The 22,320-nt window shown below is 43.6% G+C and overlaps 2 protein-coding genes across 8 annotated transcripts in view; one reads left to right on the forward strand and one right to left on the reverse strand.

The window, feature by feature from the left end:
- The window catches only part of LOC118511645 (6-phosphofructo-2-kinase/fructose-2,6-bisphosphatase-like), a 66,574-nt gene that overhangs the window by 1,175 nt on the left and 43,079 nt on the right, over window positions 1–22,320 (reverse strand). The window contains exons 1-7 of one of the 7 annotated variants that reach the window (XM_036054974.1): window positions 3,647–3,785; window positions 2,325–2,507; window positions 1,279–1,358; window positions 835–1,218; window positions 608–748; window positions 202–529; window positions 8–135 (exon numbers count right to left, since the gene is read on the reverse strand). In XM_036054974.1, coding sequence (XP_035910867.1) covers window positions 8–135; window positions 202–529; window positions 608–748; window positions 835–1,218; window positions 1,279–1,358; window positions 2,325–2,487 — 1,224 coding nt within the window. In that variant the 5' untranslated portion in view covers window positions 2,488–2,507; window positions 3,647–3,785. The other 6 variants (XM_036054978.1, XM_036054973.1, XM_036054977.1 and 3 more) reach the window with 6 other exon arrangements.
- Window positions 9,949–22,320, forward strand: part of LOC118511646 (alpha-N-acetylgalactosaminidase) — a 47,083-nt gene continuing 34,711 nt past the window's right edge. Inside the window, exon 1 of the mRNA XM_036054980.1 lies at window positions 9,949–10,946. The gene's annotated coding sequence lies outside the window, so the exon portion shown is untranslated. The remainder of the gene's footprint in view (window positions 10,947–22,320) is intronic.

The following is a 22,320-nucleotide window of genomic DNA, read 5'->3' on the forward strand; positions in this document are numbered from 1 at the left end:
CGCTTACCTTCGGCTGGATGCGATAAGTATCTACACATTCCACCTTTAGTGGAACCGTTTCTACAACAAAATCGTATCCATACGATCGTACGATTAGCAGCGTGTGCAACGGCACATTGATGTACGGCACATCATCTAAAATTAAAGGAACGATCGTGAAGCGCAATCATGAAATCGGCAATCGATTTGAATCCACCGTACCTGGTTTAACACCCTTGAAGTACGCCATTATACAGCGAAGCACGGCCTGGTGTGAAACGACCAGCACATCGGTATTGGTCAACAGAGCCTGCACCACGCTGTCTACGCGCTGCAACAGATCCAGATAGGACTCGCCGTGTGGATACCGGTACTTGAACTTGTCCTGATCGCGCCAGGCGAATTCTTGCGGAAATCTTTCCTGAATTTCCTCGTACGTCAATCCCTCGCAGATACCGGCATTAATCTCGTTAAGATCTTTAATGGCTGCCCTCGGGCCCGGGATGTTCTGGACGGTGTGGATCGTACGTCGCAACTCCGATGTCCAGATCTGCAAATAATATGATTAGCCATTAGAAAATTTGGTTAAAAGGTTAAAACCTATCAAAACAATTTTTTCTACACTCACCACCTTCGGTCGAGGACTGTCCGGTGCCGATCCGGGGCCTCCCAGCTGTCGGGCCAACCGTTCGGCATACTTCATGCCCCGTGGGGACAAATCCGCATCCCCACCGATGCGTCCCAACACGTTATACTCCGATTCTCCATGCTGAATGAGTGAGAAGAGCACAATTTAAATAAGCATAAACGTTTTTTCCCCCTGTTGTGCAGTGCTTTTCCGCACGCGTCCCTTACCCGACTGAAGTAAAACGTTTGCTGACGGATAACTGGGCTAGCCAATACTCCCAGAATGTCCGTCTGAATAGCACCCCGAACGCCTCGCGCCGTCACCGAGTGATACATCGGGTCCTCCGAGTTGTTGACCGTAATCAGTGGACCCTCGAGTGGTGAACACGGTTCAAAGTGAGGCGTATGGTGGTCGTTACCCTCCCGGAAGCGTCGCTCCCAGTCGATGTTCTGATCGAGGTTGTGGTAAAATTGTACCGTGTCAGCCACATTCTCCTGCAGGCATTTGTCGTTGCACGTAAACTCGATCAGCAGATGATGAAAGACGGCCTCGGCGCAAAAGGTGGCCACGGTTTGGCGAGCGGCCCGTGCCAAGTGCATACCGTCGATGATCTGTGACAACAAACAGGATTATTGCGTATTTTGGAATACGAGTTTTTGGTTTCTACATACCGCAACATTATTTCCTTCCTTGAAGAACAGACTAATCTCATTGAGCGTTTCGTTGGTTGCATTTTCATCCACGGTAAAAACTGCGAAATGGAAATAGAAATGGAATTATCAGATAAATGATCGTTTGGAAGAGGGATTTTTTTACTGCATAAATCCCGTTTGAGGTCCGCAGATGGGTACTTTGGAGACCATTTTCTATAAGTTAATCAAACATTCTAGCCGATGCTGGTTATATAGACATGACATGGTATATAAACATTGGAGGATGCCATATTTTTTGTTGGAGATTCTTTTCTTCTTCCTTGGCACTACAACCTCGAAAGGTCTCGGCCTGTCATGTCTGGCTTCCTGTGACTTTTACTCGTAGCTGGATGATCAGTTCCACGTTCCGGGAGGAACAATCCTCATTAAGAGCAGTATTCTTCTGGTTCCTCGTACGCAGGACTAATTATTCAGCTTCAATCATGTCAAGGAAGCCAGAATTGGCGGACCAAATACCACTGCTGGTTATAGTGCTTGTGAAAAAGGAGACGAAGATCCTCTCACTATTTGCGGCCAATTAAAACTTGCAAATTATTACAGCAACAAGCTGAACTTGAAATACTGAGCTAGACGCATTCAGCAAAACGGAAACATGCTCTCCACGAAGTCAAAAATTGACTTTTAAATTCCATCACCAAACGGAATCGCAATTCCGTTCGTCGATGCAACTGAGACAACACACCGTCTCCCTCGGCTGGACCGGCCTATACTCGAGCGTGAAAGTAATGTCTTAAGTAAATCCACAATAAACCGTACAAGACGATGACGACTCCGTGCGCTCGCGCCTTCGAACAAACGTAAACCAAAACACAATCCAGCGTGTTGTGTGACCTTGGTGCGTGACATTGAAAGTGACCGTCGTTTTCCACTTTCCACGATGTGTATCAAGAGTACAAAGCAAAAAGAAGAAGAGTTCCAACCTATTGAGGAAATTTTGAAACACCTATATCGATGAGAGGTTTTCATGGATCCTTGGCGGCCTTTTTGCTTGGCTCATTACTCACCTTTGGCGCTTTCGCCTCGCCAGCTCAGATGTCGGGCAACTTTGTGGGCGGCTAGCGATTTCCCCCTGCACGGTAGTCCCACGACGGTGACGACGAGTGGTGCTCGCAGTGGGCAAGGTTTGACCGAGTTGCCGGGTGCTAGTGTCGCCGGAACTGCCGCCATCGTTGCTCCATCGCGTGTTCCTGTTAAGGCGAAGGAAGAAAAAAAAGGGGGAAAGACATCGTTAAGAGAAAGTTCTTGACCAGGCAGCAGGAAGGGCAATAGGCTTCTAAGGATATTGGACGACCGTAATCAACGCGTGGATGTTAACATCGGTTGCGACATTTCGTGACAGCAAGCGTGTAATTGCTTTCCACAATCGATCTAGTTCCTCAGTTCAAGAAAACACTTCACAAAAAAGGAGAAAAAAGCACGATGACGGGCTGATAAGATTTTGAGGTGACTTGGACACTTGCACACACTAAAATAACACACAAACACCTTATTAAGCCGTTCTGATCTATTAAAGGTTTTCCTGTGATTTTTTCCTAGGATGGAAACACAAAAGACACGGCAGGGAATAAATAAAACCCAAACGGGCACAAACAACAAAACCTCCGGTCAATCAAAACAAGCACGGTGGTGCACGTTCGATGTGCCGTAAACCGCTTGGTTGACAGATTGGTATTGGTACGGGGGCTGCTGCCCCGAATGTGCTGCTATTTACTTGTGTTGGCACTGCACTTATCATCGCCGTTATCACTACCGTCATCCTCGTCGTCGTCGTTGTCAACGAACGCGGTCGAAACGGAAGCCGCAACGCAGTTCATATATGTATCGGATGCTGCACCGGGTGTGCGATGGAAAACTGAAAACAAAAGTGAAATTTCCACCGCCACAACACTGTGCACGACCGACCGACGGGGCTGCTGCTTGCGTGTGTGTTGTTTGGGGTTTTTTTTGCCCGTCCCCTGTTCGAAACGTTTTCCCTTTCGTTTTTACTCTCCGACGTGGTGTGGCACACACCAGCAACACGCCAAGCGCCACCACGACTACCACCAGGCCTTAAGCAGATACGGTACCGCGTGTGCTATACACTGCACGCACAACTCGCACACACCTCGCTAGGGGTTTCTGCCGCTTGACGGGCGAAGAACTGCCTGTTGTTCGCAACAGGGTCTTCTTGAGGCTAGGCAGCTAGAAGAGGACGGATCAAAACGACGTTCTGGGTGTGTATGCGTTGGGAGCACCGTTTGTCAAACCCGCCCCATCCGGAAAGGTGGCCGTGTCTTGGGCGCATGTGTGCGTCGTTGGTCGCAAGCGTTCGTACGAAGGGTCTTACCGTTGTTTGGGGCTGGGAGACGGTTTTTTTTTGGTGAGCAACGCTCAAAACGCTCTCGCTACACTACACCCGAACCGAAGGCAATGAACTGGGACCATTTCTTCAAACCCACGGATACCCCCGTACGCGCCAGCGGCAGGCAACCCAAACACAGACACGAAGCAAAACCGAAACCGAAATGCGATCGTCTGAGGGTTGTGTTGGAAGTGTCCGGATTTACTATGTTTACTACTTACTGTACTGGGATAGTATACAGATATTGAAAGATAAACTTGTATCACCTGCAGGATGTCAGCAAAATATTTTTTTTACAATCTTTTGCGCACTGGCCAGGTTCGACAACTCAATATAATCCATACCGGAAATGAAAACACCGGAAAATGGAAAAGTATCCACTCATTCCTAACGGTTAAACTTTTATCTTGTGACTTAATAGCAATAGAATGATAAAATTGAGTCAAAGTGGTGACTTGCAGGGCAAGTCTAATAACGAGGTGGAATAATCGTAATCCTCAAACCTTATTGCATTTAAACATAATGCTCAAAAAAAGTAAATTTTACTATATAAGCTTATTACCGGATTCTTTGACGCCTCTTCCATTATACAATTATATCCATTGGTTATAATTATTATAATTATAATAATTTACCATTTAAAATTTTCAAATGTTCATACTTATTTTAAATCATAACTTTACTTGATCATGATAATCAGTTTTATTATGAAGCCATGAAAATAAAATTGTATTGTAAATTTTGTATCGTAAGGTTACTCCCAAATCAACCCTTTGCCGTTCGGGGCTGAGAACACGAATGCGTGTGCCACAAACAGAGAAAAGTGCGTACGTATCTGGGTTTATGTGGCGTGAAACGAGTGGCACAACGATTGTAGGTGTGTGTGCACGCGCGTTGGTTCTTTAAATCGTGAACCTAACCGATTTCGTACCGTGGTACGCTTCCCGATAGTGACGATATACCTGAAAGCCACAGTTAACACCTCTGGGCAAAGAAATAAAGCAATGTTTGCTGTAGGTGTTTCTACGATCTTTGGCCTGTTGGAAAATGGCCCTGTGGACACCGGGGTTAGGGTTTTGTGAAATTGCTTCCTTCAAGCGATTGCTGGAAGGAGAACGTAGCAACAAGTTGCAATTGGTAGTAGTACAAGCGATTAAAACACAAATCAATTTAAATACTTTTTTGAAATCAAATTTCACATTCTCATGTTATCCAACATTGACTAGTTTGTACCGATCGGGATGGTGTTGAATTGTATTGAGGTTAGTTTTTCCCTCGCGAATAGAACCGCCAGACAGACTGTCGCTATACTGCTTAGTTCCTGCTGGTCTGTTAGAAGACCCATCTACTGTGTGTCCGCTGCAAAGTGCGCATGTCAACGATAAATAGACCAGAGACCTTTTTCGCTGCCTTGGTCTCTCTTGGTTTGGTGTTGTCTGGTCGTGTGATCACAATGACGTTTGCCTGCAGGACGTGCCTCCCTGTGGTTTCGCTGGCTAATGTTTACATTACGGTCTGCTTTCGTTTACTGTTGTTGTACGGGAGTTTTTTTTCTTCGGTTTGCTTTTCTCAATGTAACATTTTGTTTCTCGACCGGGCTTGGTACCTTTCACACCGTGACGAACAAGAATATTTAAAAATACATTTTTCACACTTACTTTGTCATAGTTAAAACCGGTGAATTGTTGAGGCAGGATTCACCATTGCTCTCATTGCCCGGTTCGGGCGCTTTGGGTGGAATGAACAGGGATAAGTAAGAAGGTGCATATGAATGCAGTTGCTTGTTTTGTTCCACTTTTAAATAGCTGATGCATTTTATAAAATTTTATACTAATTTTTAGTTGAATAGCAACACAAAACATTGGTGAACCTTAGCCTACATATCTCTCTAAACCCATAACGAATTCTACGACAAGCGTTACTGAGTCATTTGAAATTAAAAAAAAAAAACAGTATGACACCAAAGAAGAAACTAAGTTACTTATTAATTAACTAAGAAACGTCAAGCCCGTACGTAGGGCTGACTACTTTACTACTGGTAAAATCAAGTCATAGAAAGCCAGAAATGGCAGGCCAAGACCTCACGAGGTTGTAGTGCCAAGAAAGAAGAAGAAGCGTCAAGCAAACCGTGTAACTTAAACACTCGCTCCTTCATGTACACTGAAACAGATCGTCTGTTGCACTTCCTCAATATCCTATCAAACCTTGTGGTGTCGGCTAGCAAACTTGTTTGATTAACAAACGCAAGAAAAAGCTAAACGATTACCTATGTCTTTGAAAAAAAAGATAAACTTAACTTAACTAAGACGCAAGAGAGAAGAAACAGCAAAGAAAAATACGTCCTATCATCAGGAACCCTACCGACGAAGCATGTTCGACTGCAGCCTTGCCGTGCAACTGTGTCCAACAAAACTGGAACATAATCTTTACTGGAAGTGCTCAGTAATTGAGGTGAAATAATTGACTCATTACAGTGTGAAAATTTGGTTTGACATAAGGAAAAACCACTATTCTCTACATTCGATACAAATTTCAACTTAAGATTTCCCAAGGCAGCAAAATTTAAAAAAAAATGCTTCAATATTTTATAAAATAGTAATTACGATCACTGTCTAGCTAAATACATCCTGCAGTTTGATATAGAGCAATGGGCTTGATAAAGTTATCCATGACACTCGAACGAGACAGTCTAGTAGCGAACCTCCGATTTAACGAGGTATCAAAGGTAACAACTTTCGGCGAGCTAGGAAAGGCTACAAACGAGGACACTCGAGCAAGTTTTTAACGATAAATTAACCAACGTCGTGGACCACATCGTAACCACACCACCATCGTCTTCTTAGGCTTGCGATATGGCTGGACCGAGTTCATTCCACCGGCATTTTGGCACGACGACTGGTGAGGAAAAATAATAATAAATAAACCCGGTTTGTTCCGATGGCCACAGCACACACACACCACACGGGCCTCACCGCCCCGGGGGGGGGAAGAAAATGCGTTTGATAATTTCCTGATAGTTTCAGACGCTGCAAAAACGTTCCGGTTGATTGGACGGGAAAAATGGAGTATGCGCTACATATTTATGCGTTTATGTGCGTACGAACGGGGGTTCGATAGCGATCGGCTAAAGAGACTTATGCAACTCGCAATAATATCTAATGCACGACATGTGGCGACTACAACGTGGGGCGATCGATATGAAAAAAAAATTGTCACATACAAAGAGAGGTACTGAAATTACTTTCTTCAGCTCTTCCTCAAAAACTTGGCTTTAAAATCCATTAAAAAAGTTGATAAAGATATGGGCAACTGTTAGCCGTACAAATATAAAGTAACGAGGAATTTCTTTTTGGACGACCAAAGTGAGTTGGCTAGCTAATGACGTTCTCCTTGGAAAAAACAGGAATAACTCTGAAATGTAATGTTATGTTTTTTTGGGAACTATTTCAATTGAAGATTTGTGGTTATTGTGCCATTTTATTTTTACTTGAAGGCCTAGCTAGACTTCATTGAAGGCCCTGACAACTGATTAATTGCTTTGAACGCATTGAAAATATTGAATTTACTCCATTTATAAATAGCACAATCTCTCTCCTGCTTTCACTGATAACATGCAACCAACTGGTCATAGTCTCATATAAAACCATATCAATATCAGATATTCGCTACAAGAAAAAACGACTTTTTTACCACCATTTACTATTTTAGTGCAAAAAAGAACCCCATCGCAACTGTTCAGATCACAGACTTTATTAGCATATTTATTCGACAGAATTATTACCGTACCGCTCCTATCAAACTCGTTAATTCTGTTTCTACGACCCTGCGGGCGAGATAGAGAAACCCAACAGAAAAGGAAGATCATCCCATTCCCCGGGGGAGAAATCTGTTGACCTTTTTCCTGCCTCAACCCTGTTCCTTTCGATTCCGCTTCGATCCTTGGCTTATGCGCGCGCCCCAACATTGCCCCTGAACTGATTTCTCCCGTCGAGAAGAAGCTGCCTGCTGACTGACTGACCGACTGAACCGTCTTTGACTATGGCGGATGTTTTTGTTTTTTTTTTCTTCTGTTGCTTACTCCTCACTGGTTCGCCGCGACTCCGGGATAATTTCCCGGGCGGTTTATGCGCTGTGGCTGTGGAGTGGTCGGTTATAGTGGTTTAGATAGGTGCTTTGTAGGTTAAGATAAGAATACATTATTGGCACAAACGGTTGCCCTACCCGGGCGCGAAGGCTCCGCATCAATCGCACAAGCTCACTTTCTCGCTTTACTTCGAGATGTCATTGAAAGTGAGCTGGCTGGTTGTGGACGCGGATTGCGGTTTTATGCGTTGCCCCGATCATGATTCCAATGATTCAAGCCAGTCTAGGTGCGCTCGGCAGGTTTTGTTGAGCTAATGAGCATAAGTGGATTTTCGCTTAGGGCTGGGATGGGATGGCTACTTGGGATTGCACTATCATCTGGTGCAAGTTTAACAAGCTTGCAACGATGATTGTTTTTAGTGCACGAGACAGATGGCTACACAAGAGTAGTAAACAGATTTTGCCAAGACCGGCGCCAAACAAATTTTTAAACCTTGCTCAAATGTTAATCAGAGAATCAACTTCCACTGATAAATCGTTATAAAACCGTGACATTGACAACTATCCTCCATGTTTATCTTTACAATCGTCTCCTTTCACATTATGGGAAAGTAAAAGTTAAAACTTGGCATTAATTTTTTTTTAAATCTGCTCCAGTTTAAACCAACCCAAGCGGTGGTTCATCAATTTGCGTATCCATAAAAGGTACAATAAACCTGTTATTTCAACGACTAGCAAACCCGATTCGCAAAATTCACAATTTTGCTTTATAACCGTAACTCGTTTCGTTTTGCTTACTTCTCACGAATATCTGTGGAGGAAATCCTATTCTAGGTGCTAAAAGGCTGTTTGTTGGAGAATGTTTCATAAATCAAGCGCAATATTTTATTTAATGAAACCTTTTCTTCTTCTGTACAAAGTTTTATCACGGAAACAATAAAAAGGACTCAATTGGCACGTTGCTGCAACTCGAGTTTGATGGATCGAACGAAGTGCATTAGCTGCTAAAAACTCGATTTTCGCGGGCAAACGAGCATCATACGTTGCTTGAAGTTGTTACTATTGGAGCGCACACTCTCACCCGACCGGTCGACGTAATTGATTTAATGAAACTGGCCGGCACATTTTTGGCAACTGCTTCTGCGAATTTCTTGCCTTTACTCATTTTTGCATCTGACCATCCCCGTACATGGCTCACACTGTTTCGTCGTTTTAAGTTGGCGATAATTTGCGTGGCCTTGCCCTAAAGAAACCGAGAAGCTGTGCGTGTGTAGAAAACAGAAACCGTCAGTTGTTGTTCTTTACATCTCGGTGCAGGGGAGGATCGCAAAAGCCGACTCGCGAGCAGTTTTACACGTTGTCGCAAGAAAAGCGGCTGATGCTGGTAATGGATGCAGCAAAGTAGATATTGCAACGATGCACAACGAGAGTATTTAATAAAACCGAAACCGAAACTGTTTCGAGAAGGACAGCCGAATGGTGGAACTACGGGGAGGAAAACGAGATGATCGATACCCCCACAATCACTTATTTGGTTTGCAATTTCGCCGATCAATTATGAGGCACGATCGATGCGCGTGCTCCACAGGTAGGATTGGATTCCATGGTACCAGTACATTGTAGCACTCGGGACACGCAACAATTTTATGTTGCGCGATGCTGTTGCCTCCACGATGTAGCGTAACGCCGCGTGGTCTGTGAACAATGAGTGAAGGTGGGGTTGTATTTTTTGGTGTAGTATGTAGTACAAACGCCTATTATCTTCAGAGAATATTATTTCTATTTACTAAAACAGAACGATCCCGACGTTACTTTTAGTTTAAAAAGAGTTTATTTAAAGGTCTCTGGACCTTTAGGATATTCTTGTTTAGGATATTCTTAGCAAACCAAAAGCATCTTCTTTAAATTGAAAAATCGGTTGGTTTCCAACAAAACTTCAAAAAATTCAAAGAAATTCAAAACCATCAAAAACCTCTATATTAAAACCTTAAAAACAACTCCTGCATATCGCGTATGTAAGTAATTTACCCATCTCATACGGAGTCAAAACATAAAATGCCCCTGTTAACTCATATAGCGATTTAACGCATTATTTTCTCACAGATCGATATCTAATTTTTACCATCACTCCCCATCACAAAGCCTCACTGTGCAAGCTCAATGCAACATGCGGCCGACAGTTTGGCTTTCGGCGTTTCGAGCCGCTCTGCACAATTTAACCCTAGCTCTCGATCGCAACGGTCGCGTTTGAGAAGCGTCGTGCTAGCTTGTCTGGTGCTTGTTACCGATCAACCCCTTTCTCTCAGGTGCGTGTTTGCGGTGCGTTCATATACTCCAGCAGTGTAACGAAAGAAGTGTTTGAAAACAAGTCAATTTGACTCTTGCCAGATAAGATACTGTACGATCGACACGCTTGATATCGTTATTGTCGTTGGACGGTCAATGTCCCCCTTTCGGTGCGTTCTAATTTGCGTGTGCGTTGCTTACGACGTGGAAAGCTAACTAGAACCGATCACCGAGCCAGACACCCAGCTCCAGACACGATCGTGATCCATCTCGCTGCTGCATGAAGTTATGCGCAGTTGCTCTCACTTATCACAACACAGCACACTATCTAACCACAGGCGTCTGGTTCGAACAGCAACTGTGATCAGTACTGTGCCTCTTTCCCAAGTGCGTATGCTCAACCAGGGGTGTGTTTGTGAGTTTGCATTTTAATCTATACTCAGTGTGCGTTTCGTGTGGGCCGCGCTTATCTGCGAGTGAAGCTTGACACTTGCGTTCGTCCAAGCGCGCTGTTATCAGTGAGCAAAGAGAAAGAAATTGGCAAACGACAACAACCCACCGGTTTGTTCGGGGAAAAAGGGCCGAGAAAGGGAAAACTGTGTCCAAGAAATAGAAGCAAAAAACAAACCTACCCCCAAGCGTGCAGAGTGGTTCCAGTTTGAGGAAAGCCAAAACTTGTTTCGTTTCCGCCGGAGCACGAAACTGACGGGAAGTCTTGGTCTTGGCTTGTCGCGAAATAAGTGTGTGAGTGTATGTTGAGTCTGCCCTGTTAATTCGCGCGTGCGGTGTGTGTAGCGCCCCGGAGGATAAAAACGTAACCTGCCTACCAGTGCTCGCGTTATCTTCATCACCACCGTCTGCCGTTGCAGACTCGTTCCGGCCTCTGTACCTCGGAGACTTACATCGAGGAAAAAAGGTTGGTGCTCCATAATGTTTCAGGTCGTGGTGTCTTTCTTCAAGGAAGAAATAGAAAGAGCTTCACTCTCTTGTTTCCGGCAACGTATCCGGGCGGAGGGGACTAGCAAATAAAAGCAAGAAGGACCTCTCCAAAGTTCAATCAACTTGTGAACTCGCTCCCCGCAGGGACGCCTTCGCAAAGATGCAAAGGAATGTTGAAAATGTTACGCGTCCGTTCTTCCGAGTCTTCAACACACCTACATAGGGATGGCTAGGTTTTGGCAGTAGAACGACGAGGAATTTAGACGTCGATTCGAGAGCTCGGCCCGGGTGTGGGTCATTCGGAGGTTCTTCTTCTAGGTATATCCCATCCAACCACCGTCTAACATCTTGCAACTCACTCTCTGCTCGGGTGTCGAACGCATGGATGGATATCATACTATCCTGCTTATGTTGTGTTCGTGTTATTTTACCTCCAGACCAGTCAGTCGTCTGAGGGCTTGTTCTTGGCTGGTCTGCATAACGGACCGCAGTCAGCCACCTTCTCAACAGCCGAACGCGAGACACCGTTGACGTTACGTCAGTAGAGGGACCAAGGGGGAATGTCTGTGGACTCTTGAAGGGAAAAACCTGTTTTTTCTCTCTCGCTCCGCATTTCTTTTATTTTATTACGATCACTCGATTTTCTTTTTGTTTTTTTCCTTTCCTTCGTGTGCGATGATCGGTCACTGGCTCACTCGGTCCTGTTGAGGGGATGCTGAAGGGCGCAAAGAGGGAGGCAAGAAGATCTTACAATCTTACGTGCGCCCACTGTCGCCCCATTTCGTGGCGGAATTGTCCGGGACGGTTTTTGAACGTTCGCTCCCCGTTTAGCAGTTTACCTCCACATAAACTGAACGGTTTTGGGACTTCTTTTAAGATTCTGCGGTAAGGGGTGAATAAAAAAACCTGCTACAGTCAAAATTATTGCCGATCACCTAGTTATTATGTGTCGTTCATAAAAATAAACTGGTTTTTATTTTTAATAACGAGTGAAATTTTGAACACAAAAAGACCATGGCAAAAAGTTCGGGTTTCAAGATTTTTGTTTTTGTTGATCCGGTGCTGTTTGCTGGTTCCAACTGGTTCGTTTTCTTAAATGCACTCCAGAATGGATTTACGCGCTGGCCTTGATTCCGCCTCGCTAGTCACAGGTTCTACACAGGTTCTGAGTACGCTAATGGCCGTGTCAATATGAACCTGGTAAGAACGGTAACACCCATGTATTCATTCTTGAAGATAGTGTGCCACTAGCATACGGTGGAGGGCTCGACGAAAGAAAGGTTTGACCCTGAGACCGACCTGTACTACTACCAGTGACTGCCTTTATGCACGCAGCTGCATATTGCAAACGCATGAAGGTGAAGTGTTGATGGTAAGGGTATATTAAACAATGTTCGTCCCTTATGATCTTTTCATGCATGAAAGATACTTTTTTTAATGCACGAAAGAGCACAAAACGTGAAAAAAAATTAACTCATTAGCAGAAATAACAGACCAAATTCATGAAAATATGCATCAAAAATAATAAATTAAATTAATTAAAATTTTATGTTTAAGAATATCATCGAAGGAAAACTAAAGTCGTTTCCCAGAAAAATATTCTTCATTTTTCATCAGTATGATGTGCTGATTGAAGCGAATCTTTAACATGAACACAATTTAACACTGTCAATGCAAATGCACGCTTGTGGAAGCGACACTTTCGCAATTTTCCAATCTGTTTGCTTTCAGACCATTCCAATTCAGTGTTGCATATAATATAAAGCGTACATTAAATCACACCTTGCTAAAAAAAAAACCCAAAAATGCAAATAGAAATGCAAACGAAAGCACAAAATTGTGTTAAAAACTGCACACGAACGAGCCTCGTTAGCATACAGATAGTGGTGCAGAGTGGAGCAAACAATGCGTTGAGAAGAGAGAGTAAGAAGAAATGGAAAACAACCTTCACACAGTCAAAATGGACTCAAAATTATAACAAACAAAAAAATCAGCTGAGTTTGTTAATCATTTTTGGACATTAACCACAGAATGCTTGCCCTAGAACAGAACATGCAAGTTGTGCAACTGTTACGAAATTAAACTCTCCCGCAAAAGGGGACAAAAACCCCAAACCATCTGCGCAACAATTTAACTTATAACAATCGGCTTCGAAAAGCACACATCGGAGGTTCGGATTCATGTTAATTAAATCATTTCTAGTCCACTAATACTCGTTCTGGCTTCTCTCGCTGGGAAATGGAGCGATTCGTCTACACTGGTTGGCGCAGAGGAGGAATTGGTCGAGAGTGCATAATTTTGTGAGCCGTTTCCGAAATTGCATAACCTCGACCAACGAGAGTTAAAGCCTAGTCTCACCGCACAAACACCCATTTTTAGTAGGTAGCAATTTAAATTACTCATTCAAATCCGTGTTTGCTCGCTCTGGTCGCACTTCTGTGCGTGCCTATATGCGTTTCGCACTGTGAGGTCCCATTTTCCCATGACAAAACAGGCCCCAAAAACGGACATTAAAACGACCCGAAGGTCTCTCGGCGGTGTATGTTTTTTTTCTGATTCGCTTTTTTTTATTCGCACCAAAACAAAACGGAAAAGCCTGAGCCTGGGCCGCTGTTTTCATTCCCCCTCGCTGGGTAAGCTTTTCATTTGGGTGGGTAGAGTTTTTCACTTTCAAACGTGACGTTTTAAACCCGTCATACATGAGGTTTGATTGTTTTATGCTTTAATTCAACACAGATTTACGATGTTCCATGGTGTGCGCAAATCACACCCCACCCCTACTTGTGGGTGATGTGCGGTGGCTCATAATTAACATTCTAATTGAAATTTTATGCTGTCCCTTAAATGTGCCCGGGGGGTGGTTGCTTGATGCAAAGGGTGGCCAAACATTGGAGGCTTTTTTTGTCGCGTTCCAATTTTTGGCCTTTAACGCTGCTGTTGGACCGGTGCTCTGGTGGTGGAGAAATTATGGCGAGCCATTTAACTCCTCACTATTATGACAGATGGCTCGTTTCGCTCACTTCCTTTTGCTTGGTTTTAAGTGTTTGATACACACGTTTGAATTACAGATTTAGTGTGTCAGTACAACGAAAGTAATAGACAGAGAAGAATCAACGATAATGAGGAGGAAAGACAAGCAGTGTTACAATAATTAATAATAACAAGCAACAGTCAAGTTTACCCGGTCAATCGAGACTAATAAGAAATTGTGATGTAACGTTTGATACACTGCGTTCAAAATGTTAAAATTATTTAACAATTTCGACAACAACGTATTTAAGGTCTAAAGATTCTAAAAGTATTCGTTTTACTACACTCGTACACAGTACTACGAATATTCAGTATCGTTGTCTAGTTCAATATGCCTTTTGGTGTCATCGAGAGCGTTCGTTGAGAAAAAGGTTAGTTTATACTTCCCATCGGCTGCCACCACATGCACTCGAATTCAATTAAGCTCGTTTAACTCGTATAGTCGGATTAAAAAAACCGGAAGTTATGGTTGGGAAGGAAAGTGAGCAACATTTTGAGTGAGAAAGCAATTGATAAAGCAGGTCAAACATACTTAAAAACGTTATTGTTGATATGTTGCCTCGGATATTCAGATATTGGTTCAAAACCGGGGATCGGTTTTCATTGATTCCGAAGTATACATCGCCATTTTGTAGAACCACGTTCCTTCTTGAACATGGGGTATCGTCTCTGAAGTTCAAAACTTAATGTGACATTAAGTTACTGCCCGAAGATTTGTGATCACTAAGGAATCCAGCTATTAAATTGTAATATTATTCTTTTTGGCGTAAGGTTTAGCCGGCCTTAAAACATTTTACACCACATTCATAAAACGTGTTCTAGAGCTTTAGGTTGATTTTTGATGTCGATACCCTTTGTTGATATCAGTTTTCATCAGTAAATATAAAAAAGGTACATTGACATGTACCATTTCGCAGGCCTAGTATAAAAAGACTGTTAAAAGAAAATCTATCCTTTTTGCATTGACTTGTCATTCATGTGCTTTCTTTTCTTTGCAAACTTTTGTGACCAAGACACCGGGATCACTACAAGCAATGTCTCAATAAAATACCTTCTCCTGTGGACGAAAACTATTTCTGTCACAGACGGTATCATTGCTCGTATGAAAAATGCCATCATGCTCCGGTCACATCATGTGGTCAAACCGGAATCCGGAACCTGCATCAGGGGGCGCTGGCGCAATAGAGTTGGAAAGAAATCGATCAAAATCACTTTTCACACTGAGCCGGCGCGCGAACACTGTGTGTAACTAACAATGGCTCAACGGTGTGAATGAATGTGGTTAAAAAGTCCGCCCGTCCGCTCGACCCGTGATTGATAAACGATCGATTTACGCGCGCTGATGGACCATTTGGTGCTTACCCACCGGACCTAGGATTGCCACGAGATTTCGATTTCGAATCAATTTCATCCATATTCGATCGGTGACCGGGTGCCAGGTCAAACGCGATGAACGAATGGAGCGAGCGACTGAATCATGGTTGAATCTCGGCAATGTTGCACTCCTTTCGGTTCACTTGGCGAGCTTTGGAGGATGAAAGTTGATGCCAAGAAAGTACAAGCCCCGGGTTGTCCAGCTGCTAGGAAGCAAACAGTCCGACTGCCTCAAATCGGTGGCCTGATCGTGGGGAGGATCGTTGATCGGATCGGACCGGTGGAAAAATCGACCGCGCAGCGAAAGGTGGAGCTGAGCCGTTTTTCAACTTCATGTGTGTTTTGTGCACATGTTGCTGTGTTGCTTTTTCCTCTTCTTTCGCTTCCTTTCGGTTGGGCTGTCCCTACGAACTTGGATATGTTGCTTGCTTGCTTTGCATTTTTTGACGACAACCCTGGCTTGTTGTTTGGTACGATTTTTATTTCCTTCTTTATCTTTGCTCCGGAATAGGAAGCTTTCGGTTCCAGTTTGCTTATACTTGACAAATACAACAAGAAAGGAAAAGAAAAAAGAAAAAAACATACCAACGGGAAATGTACTTTGCCAATCTATAAAAAAAAGTCAATAAGAGCATCGCGAAACGGAAACCAACGCTCGGGTACACAGTTTTATACGTACCCAGAAGAAAGTGTAGCATTAATCCTTCTGCCTTTCCTTCCTTGGATAATTTTGCTTTAATTTATTTTAAACAATGACAGCTTGGGAGAGCGAGCGAGCAAGGGGACACATTACGAAGCTACGTAAAGTAGACGAAAAATATAAAGGTGCGTATGCGTAATTTCTGCCGGCACTTACTCCATCAAACCGGACCCAATTTTTCGCCGAGAAGAAAAGCTTTAAACCCGTGCATCCCCACCCGACTTTGGGGCCATCAACATACGCACACAACATGAAAGGCCAAACCAAACCAAAACTTAATGCGCAAACAGGGGATGCGGTTCGTGGGGCATATGCCTCGGAGGGATGATTTGGCGAGCCATATTTACCTTTTATTATCATCATCATCGTCAGCCCAAAAGCGTTTGCAGCAGGTTGAAAGATTTCACTTTCTTTGCAACTGATTGTGCATGATTGCAATGAGCGCATAAAAGAAAGAGAGCATCGGGTTCCGTCTGCCGGCGCGATCATGGTGTTGCGGGCTTACCGGTTACCCAAAACCCTGAAGGCGCCTGCCCCGGTGCATTATGATGCACTTTTCGGTGCACGGGGAGGGCTGCAAAAAGGAAGGCAGCAAATAATTGATTGACTGCGGGCCGACGCATCATCAGTGTGTTCAGCAACTCTGGAGTTGAAAAGTGAATTTGTGTGTGCGCCTCTTAGCGTTATGTATGAGGAGGACGCTTGAGGGTGTTTTTGTACTGCAACAGCAACTGAATTGAATAATCAACGTACAAAAACCAATAACAGATGATTGAGCATGAGTTGCACTCTTGGGCGTTTGTTGTTTTGCTTTGATTGCGGAACATTTACATTTTTTAATGAATTAATTTTAAAATTTGCTGTGTAACGATGCATGAAAATGATTTATATGTTGGCTGCAAAAACAAACATGCATGCACATATCTTATCAAATATGGATAAGTTAAAGAAAAAAAAAGTTTATTCCATTTTAGGAAGAAAAGCCATTAAACTCCAAAGCTATGGACGTGTATTTGTTTCGCTTTTTCAGTGGCAGATCCTCTTGTGGAGATCTGTGGTGAGAAACGCTCTGAGCATAGCTCTTGGAACCTTGTGGACCTCGTGCACAGTGAGACTCCTTACATGATAAGGCCCTGTGAACAAGAGGTTTCTTTGAGGTTGAAGTTCCTTGGAACCTCTCTTTGACTACTTTGGAAGATCTTGACTACGATGTATCTTGGCAGGTTAGTCCTCTTGGACTCGGAGGCCTCCTGGTACATGAGGCTTAGGTCCCACTTTGATTACGAGGTCTCTTGGTAGTTTAAGTCCCGTGCTAAGCTCCATCGGCCAAGTCGAAGAGTCTGAAGAAATGAACTCCTTTGGAAAAAAGCCTGCTCGGACGACAATTCACTTTGGACGAGCAAGTTTTTTTTCTGGAAAATAAAGGCATTTTGAAAGATAAAGCTCCATGTATAACTAAGTCACTTCAGCTGGCCGAAGAGACCCCTGGAGGACGCCTTCTCCGCCCACAGTTAAATCCATCAATGCCTTTATTCGTCTTAAAAATGGACAAGAAATTGCGAATTAAGTAATATCTATCCACCAGACAAACAACGTCAGCTTTTTATCGTTGTGATGCCTGTGTGTTAACTACGTTTTTTTGTATACACACTAGACACATTGTCCCACAACAACAAGATCGGATGATGATGTACCGTTGGGTTTTTTTTTCTGTTACCCCCGCTAAACTGATTGACACAATTTTTATATCTCCTTCTTCGTCAACCGTTGCATGCCTTGCAATAGGGGATGGAAAATCGAACCATAACAAAAAGGCTACCAACACCGATCACGATCTCTCCGCTCGAGATGAAACAAAAACCCAATTTTGCGTTCGCGAACAAAGCAGGCGACACAAAGCGCACATTACTACTACAGTGATGAAGCGCGCGACAGCAAAGAGAGAACCTGCGTAAAATCGATCACGATCGATGGTAGAAACAGGGTAATAATGATCGTATCGGCACAATGGACCAAAAGCATCTGGAACCGAAGGGAAACCCGGAGGCGCTACGGTTTCTTTTACACTAAGAACACGAGCAGTAAATTAAATCATTAATCGCACACTGCTGAAACGCATGTTGAGCGTTGACAAAGCAAGTTTGACCTAGTGAGCAAGACACAACAAAACTATGCTACCGCCGGTTTGATCGTGCCACAGCACCCCCCGTGTGTCTTTCAACGAACCACGGAGTTCGTCCCATGGTTCTTCGATATAATGTTTTATGCTGTTCATGCTTTGTTTTGTCTCTTTCACCGGGCAACGAGACGCTATTAAATAAACAAATGAACAACAAAAAGCCACAAATCCTTCATCCGACACTAATCTCCCCCAGTTGCTACGAGAACAGCTGTTCATCTGCTGCGGCATTAATGGTTTAATGCTGTGGTTTAGCTTCTTTTTTTGTTTGGTTTTGTTTCGGTATGCTATGCTTACTTAAGTTTATGCCTTGATTATGGGCTGCATGAAGCTGCCGGTTGGAACGATTTCTGTGGGAACCACGGTTCATCCCGTGCCACTTGAAGACGGCCGCGCAACGAATTATGTTTGCGTAATGCGCTCTGTGTACCGGTGCTGCGCTACTCCCGATCGTAATATAATTTTCAAACGATTTGGAGCTGGGGACGAAAACTGCGCGGGAGGGAGTCCAGGTTCAGGTTTTACCGTGGTTCATTAATTATTGGCGGTTCGGTAGCGCAGGTACGGCGGTTGAGCCGCGAGTCCGACCTCCTGACTTATTTTTAATGGTTGATCGTCTGCAAATTTGTGTTCGGTACGGGTGCATTCGCTTGGAACCGCTTTCTAAGCCGCCACCTGGATCCGTTGTTGGAATGTTTTTGGATCAACTGCATGGTGTGGTTAATGTAAGTGATCGATACTAACGAAGAAATTCGCTCGTATAATGGAAATTAGCTTTGGAGTGTCTAAAATAATCGGGAGATATACATTGGATATTTGTTCGCAGATTTGTTAGAACTCGTGCAAAGATTTAGCTTTTGAGTTATCTGTGCTTTTGTTAACATCTTAAAGCTCCCAACGAAATCACCCTCTTTAGAAACAGTGCAGAAGTAATACAAATCGAAAGATATTAATCTTACCGGTATTTTTTTTATTTTCCTTTTGTTCTGCTACCTTTTACGCCCGGCTGTATTCCATTTACTGGTGTTCCCCACAATACTCGATGGAATGCAATTTTCTTTCTTCGCCTTTCGGACCGATTTGTGTCCTTCAGTGCACCCACGCCACCCTTGCACTGCTAGCGGGTTTCAATTCCAATTGCACCCTAATTACCCCCGTATTCCGCGTTGGAGGAAATCTTGGGGATAAAAGAGCAATACAGCAAGCAAACACTGCAAAAGAGTGAGGTCTCCAATCGAACCAATTGCAAATGAAACGTGGCAACCAATTTTCTGCTCCAGTATTGCTTAGAGCTGCCGGAGCACAATGCAAAACTGTGCTCCCCAAGGCTAAAGAAGGACACGCCGCGATAGGAAAATTTTCTTTCTTGTCCCTCGCCCCCGGTGACGATGATTGATCGCGCGCGCGAAAGTAAAAGTGGTGTGCAACCCGGTGGTCGAGCAAATAATTGCGCACAAACACAACACCATTCTTTGTACAGAAAGAATGTTCCTTCGAGCAGCAAAAGGGAAACTCTTTATCGTCCATCAGCAACAGTGCAGTTGCTTCACTTGATTAGATCACACTCGTGTTTGTCTCCGGTAACTTCCGGTTTTACAACGAGCTAAATACGAGATGGGCCCATTAGCAGGATGGCCTGCATGCCCAGTAGATATCGTAACCTGCAATTACCGGTTTCGAGGTATCATAAAAATGAGCGGAAAGAGTAACGGGCAGCGACTTCAAAATGGTTGCGTCTTCTAATGGAAATGCCATCCAATCGCGTGAGATAAATGTATGTGATGCTCTTTACGGTCTTCTTTACAGGGAACATGGAAATAAAAATTTTCATAATTCTTTCCCCTGGAGCATTACTACTATTGGAAATGTTTCTAAAAACCCAAAGAGTTGGGTCTGCGAAATTTTGAATTTTAACGGTAATAAAATCATGAGCGATATCTGTATATTTTAGAGGATGAATAAATTGCTCATGCTCATGGTTAATATCGTACCAGTCTCTCACGGTAACGAGAATTTAATTGAAGGACTTGAATATTAACGAGGAAATCAATTTAACCGCAAAATGCTACAAAACCTCTCTAAAAACGATTGCTAAAATCCTATAATTTTGGAAGATTTGAAGAGCTACCTTAAGATGAACTCTACTCTGCATTCCTCAAGCCAGGCAGGCACCGAGTTACAAATGAGTCATTTTGTCCATCATTCAAAATCGATTAACAAACATCAGTAGAGAAGAGGGGGTGCGCGATGAATTGGGCAATCGAGTGAAGAGTTCCCTGTTGCGTGGAGGTCACCCTCCAGCAAGTAATAATAGTAGCCTGCTAATATGAAAATACCTCCGCCGAAAATCCGCCTGCCCTTTAACCGATACGGGCTACAGCTAAAAACACAACCATGCCTGCCTGATGATGGTATAAGATCGTCAACGGTGAAGGTTGTCCGTCCGCGGGTCCTCACAAAGTTGCATTTGCTTCCAGTGGAATTCCCTTCACCGTTGGACAATGGTACAAAAATCTATAACTACCATTCTGTAGCTGTATTTTCGTGAGCTCCGTTTGGTTTTATTTCCATTTTTTGTTGTTATTATTGTGTGAGCCTGCAACGGCGACGAATCATCCAATCAATTTAAGATCACCCATTCACACGGCGATCAGTTCTTGCGGTCTGGCGCTCTGCATCAAACCCAGTGCTATTTAACGAGTGCCCAAAATCGGAGCTACCAGAGCTCACTTCACCGGTTACACACTGACCGTTCACTTTGGATGGCATTTCGGAGCATGTCGGCGTTGTGTATTGGGACGCCCTGCGACGCGAGGGCTATCCATGCCTTGTCTGTTTTATTTTCGATTAGCGCCATGATTCGGTGCGTTAAGCATGCGCATACCACCCGTCGGCGACTTGGAGACAACGGGGTGCGATTTTGAGAGATGTTCACATAATTTGTGAAACGTAGCCACAAGCGACTCGTTCGAATCGTTTGTTACGGCTCAAGGTCAGAAGCGGCTATTTTTTTTCGTCGCTATAACGAGCCTTACACAAAGCGATCTGATCTTCTTTCAATTATCCGCATCTCGAAGTGGAGGAGGTGATATTTTATTCGATTTTCCTTCCCGTTGGTGTTGATCTTCAACGGGTCATTCGATGACGCAAAAGAGCCCCTAAGGGGATGAGGGTTCCTAGCCGCGGGTGCTTGGTATCTATGGGACTGGGAATGGAAGAAGACACACCAGTTTTAATGCACGATACTCTAGTAGTAATCAGATTTTATCCCTTTTAGGCATCCATTAGATGTGTGGCGTTTGCATCTTTCAGCGTGGCCGATCTAATTAAGACATTAAACGAATTCCGGTTCGTTCCGTTAAACTAAGGGAACGTTCGGTGTGTCCAATTTTTAATGAGGTCGTACGATTCCTCTATAAAAAACGTTGAATATACCAGCAGAGGAAAAAAAGTTATGAATATCTTCTCACCTTTGGGAACAAAATCAATTACTCCGTGACGTTCCGCCGGGTGTTGTTCCGTTAGGTTCATTGATTAATGACTTCATCTTGCAAAGGTTCCACTTTACCGATATTCGATGTGGTGTAGCAGTGCATCACAAAAAAGGGCTTCAAATTTAAAAGCATTATTGTTTATGGCTAGATTTAAAATTGATTTTGGGTTGTATCTTCAGCGCAAAAAACACATATTTGTAAGCGCATGGTTATGAGGATATATAAACAAAAAATCTGGCTTGAGATTGCAACACAAAGAGGACGGTCTTTTGTATCTTAAAATGGATTACAATGGGAATTGCAAAATGACTGCATCTTCTCCCTTAAAGAAAACCCTAACTTTTGGCTTGTCTCTTAGGCGTGGAATGTCATTAAAATTTCGAACCTTATTGGCACACCATTTTTTATGATTGTCCAAATATAGAAAACGGCCAATATAGGTGACTCAACAACTCCCTTCGCTTGATTGTCTTGCTCCAGGGCAGTGTAAGCACCGAAACAAAGCCGGATGTGGGTTGGTAAGGGAATATTGGGTTTTTGCACATGCAAAGGATGTCCGAAGATGTGCACATCC

Source organism: Anopheles stephensi, chromosome 3 (genome assembly GCF_013141755.1).
Source record: "Anopheles stephensi strain Indian chromosome 3, UCI_ANSTEP_V1.0, whole genome shotgun sequence".
NCBI lineage: Eukaryota > Metazoa > Arthropoda > Insecta > Diptera > Culicidae > Anopheles > Anopheles stephensi.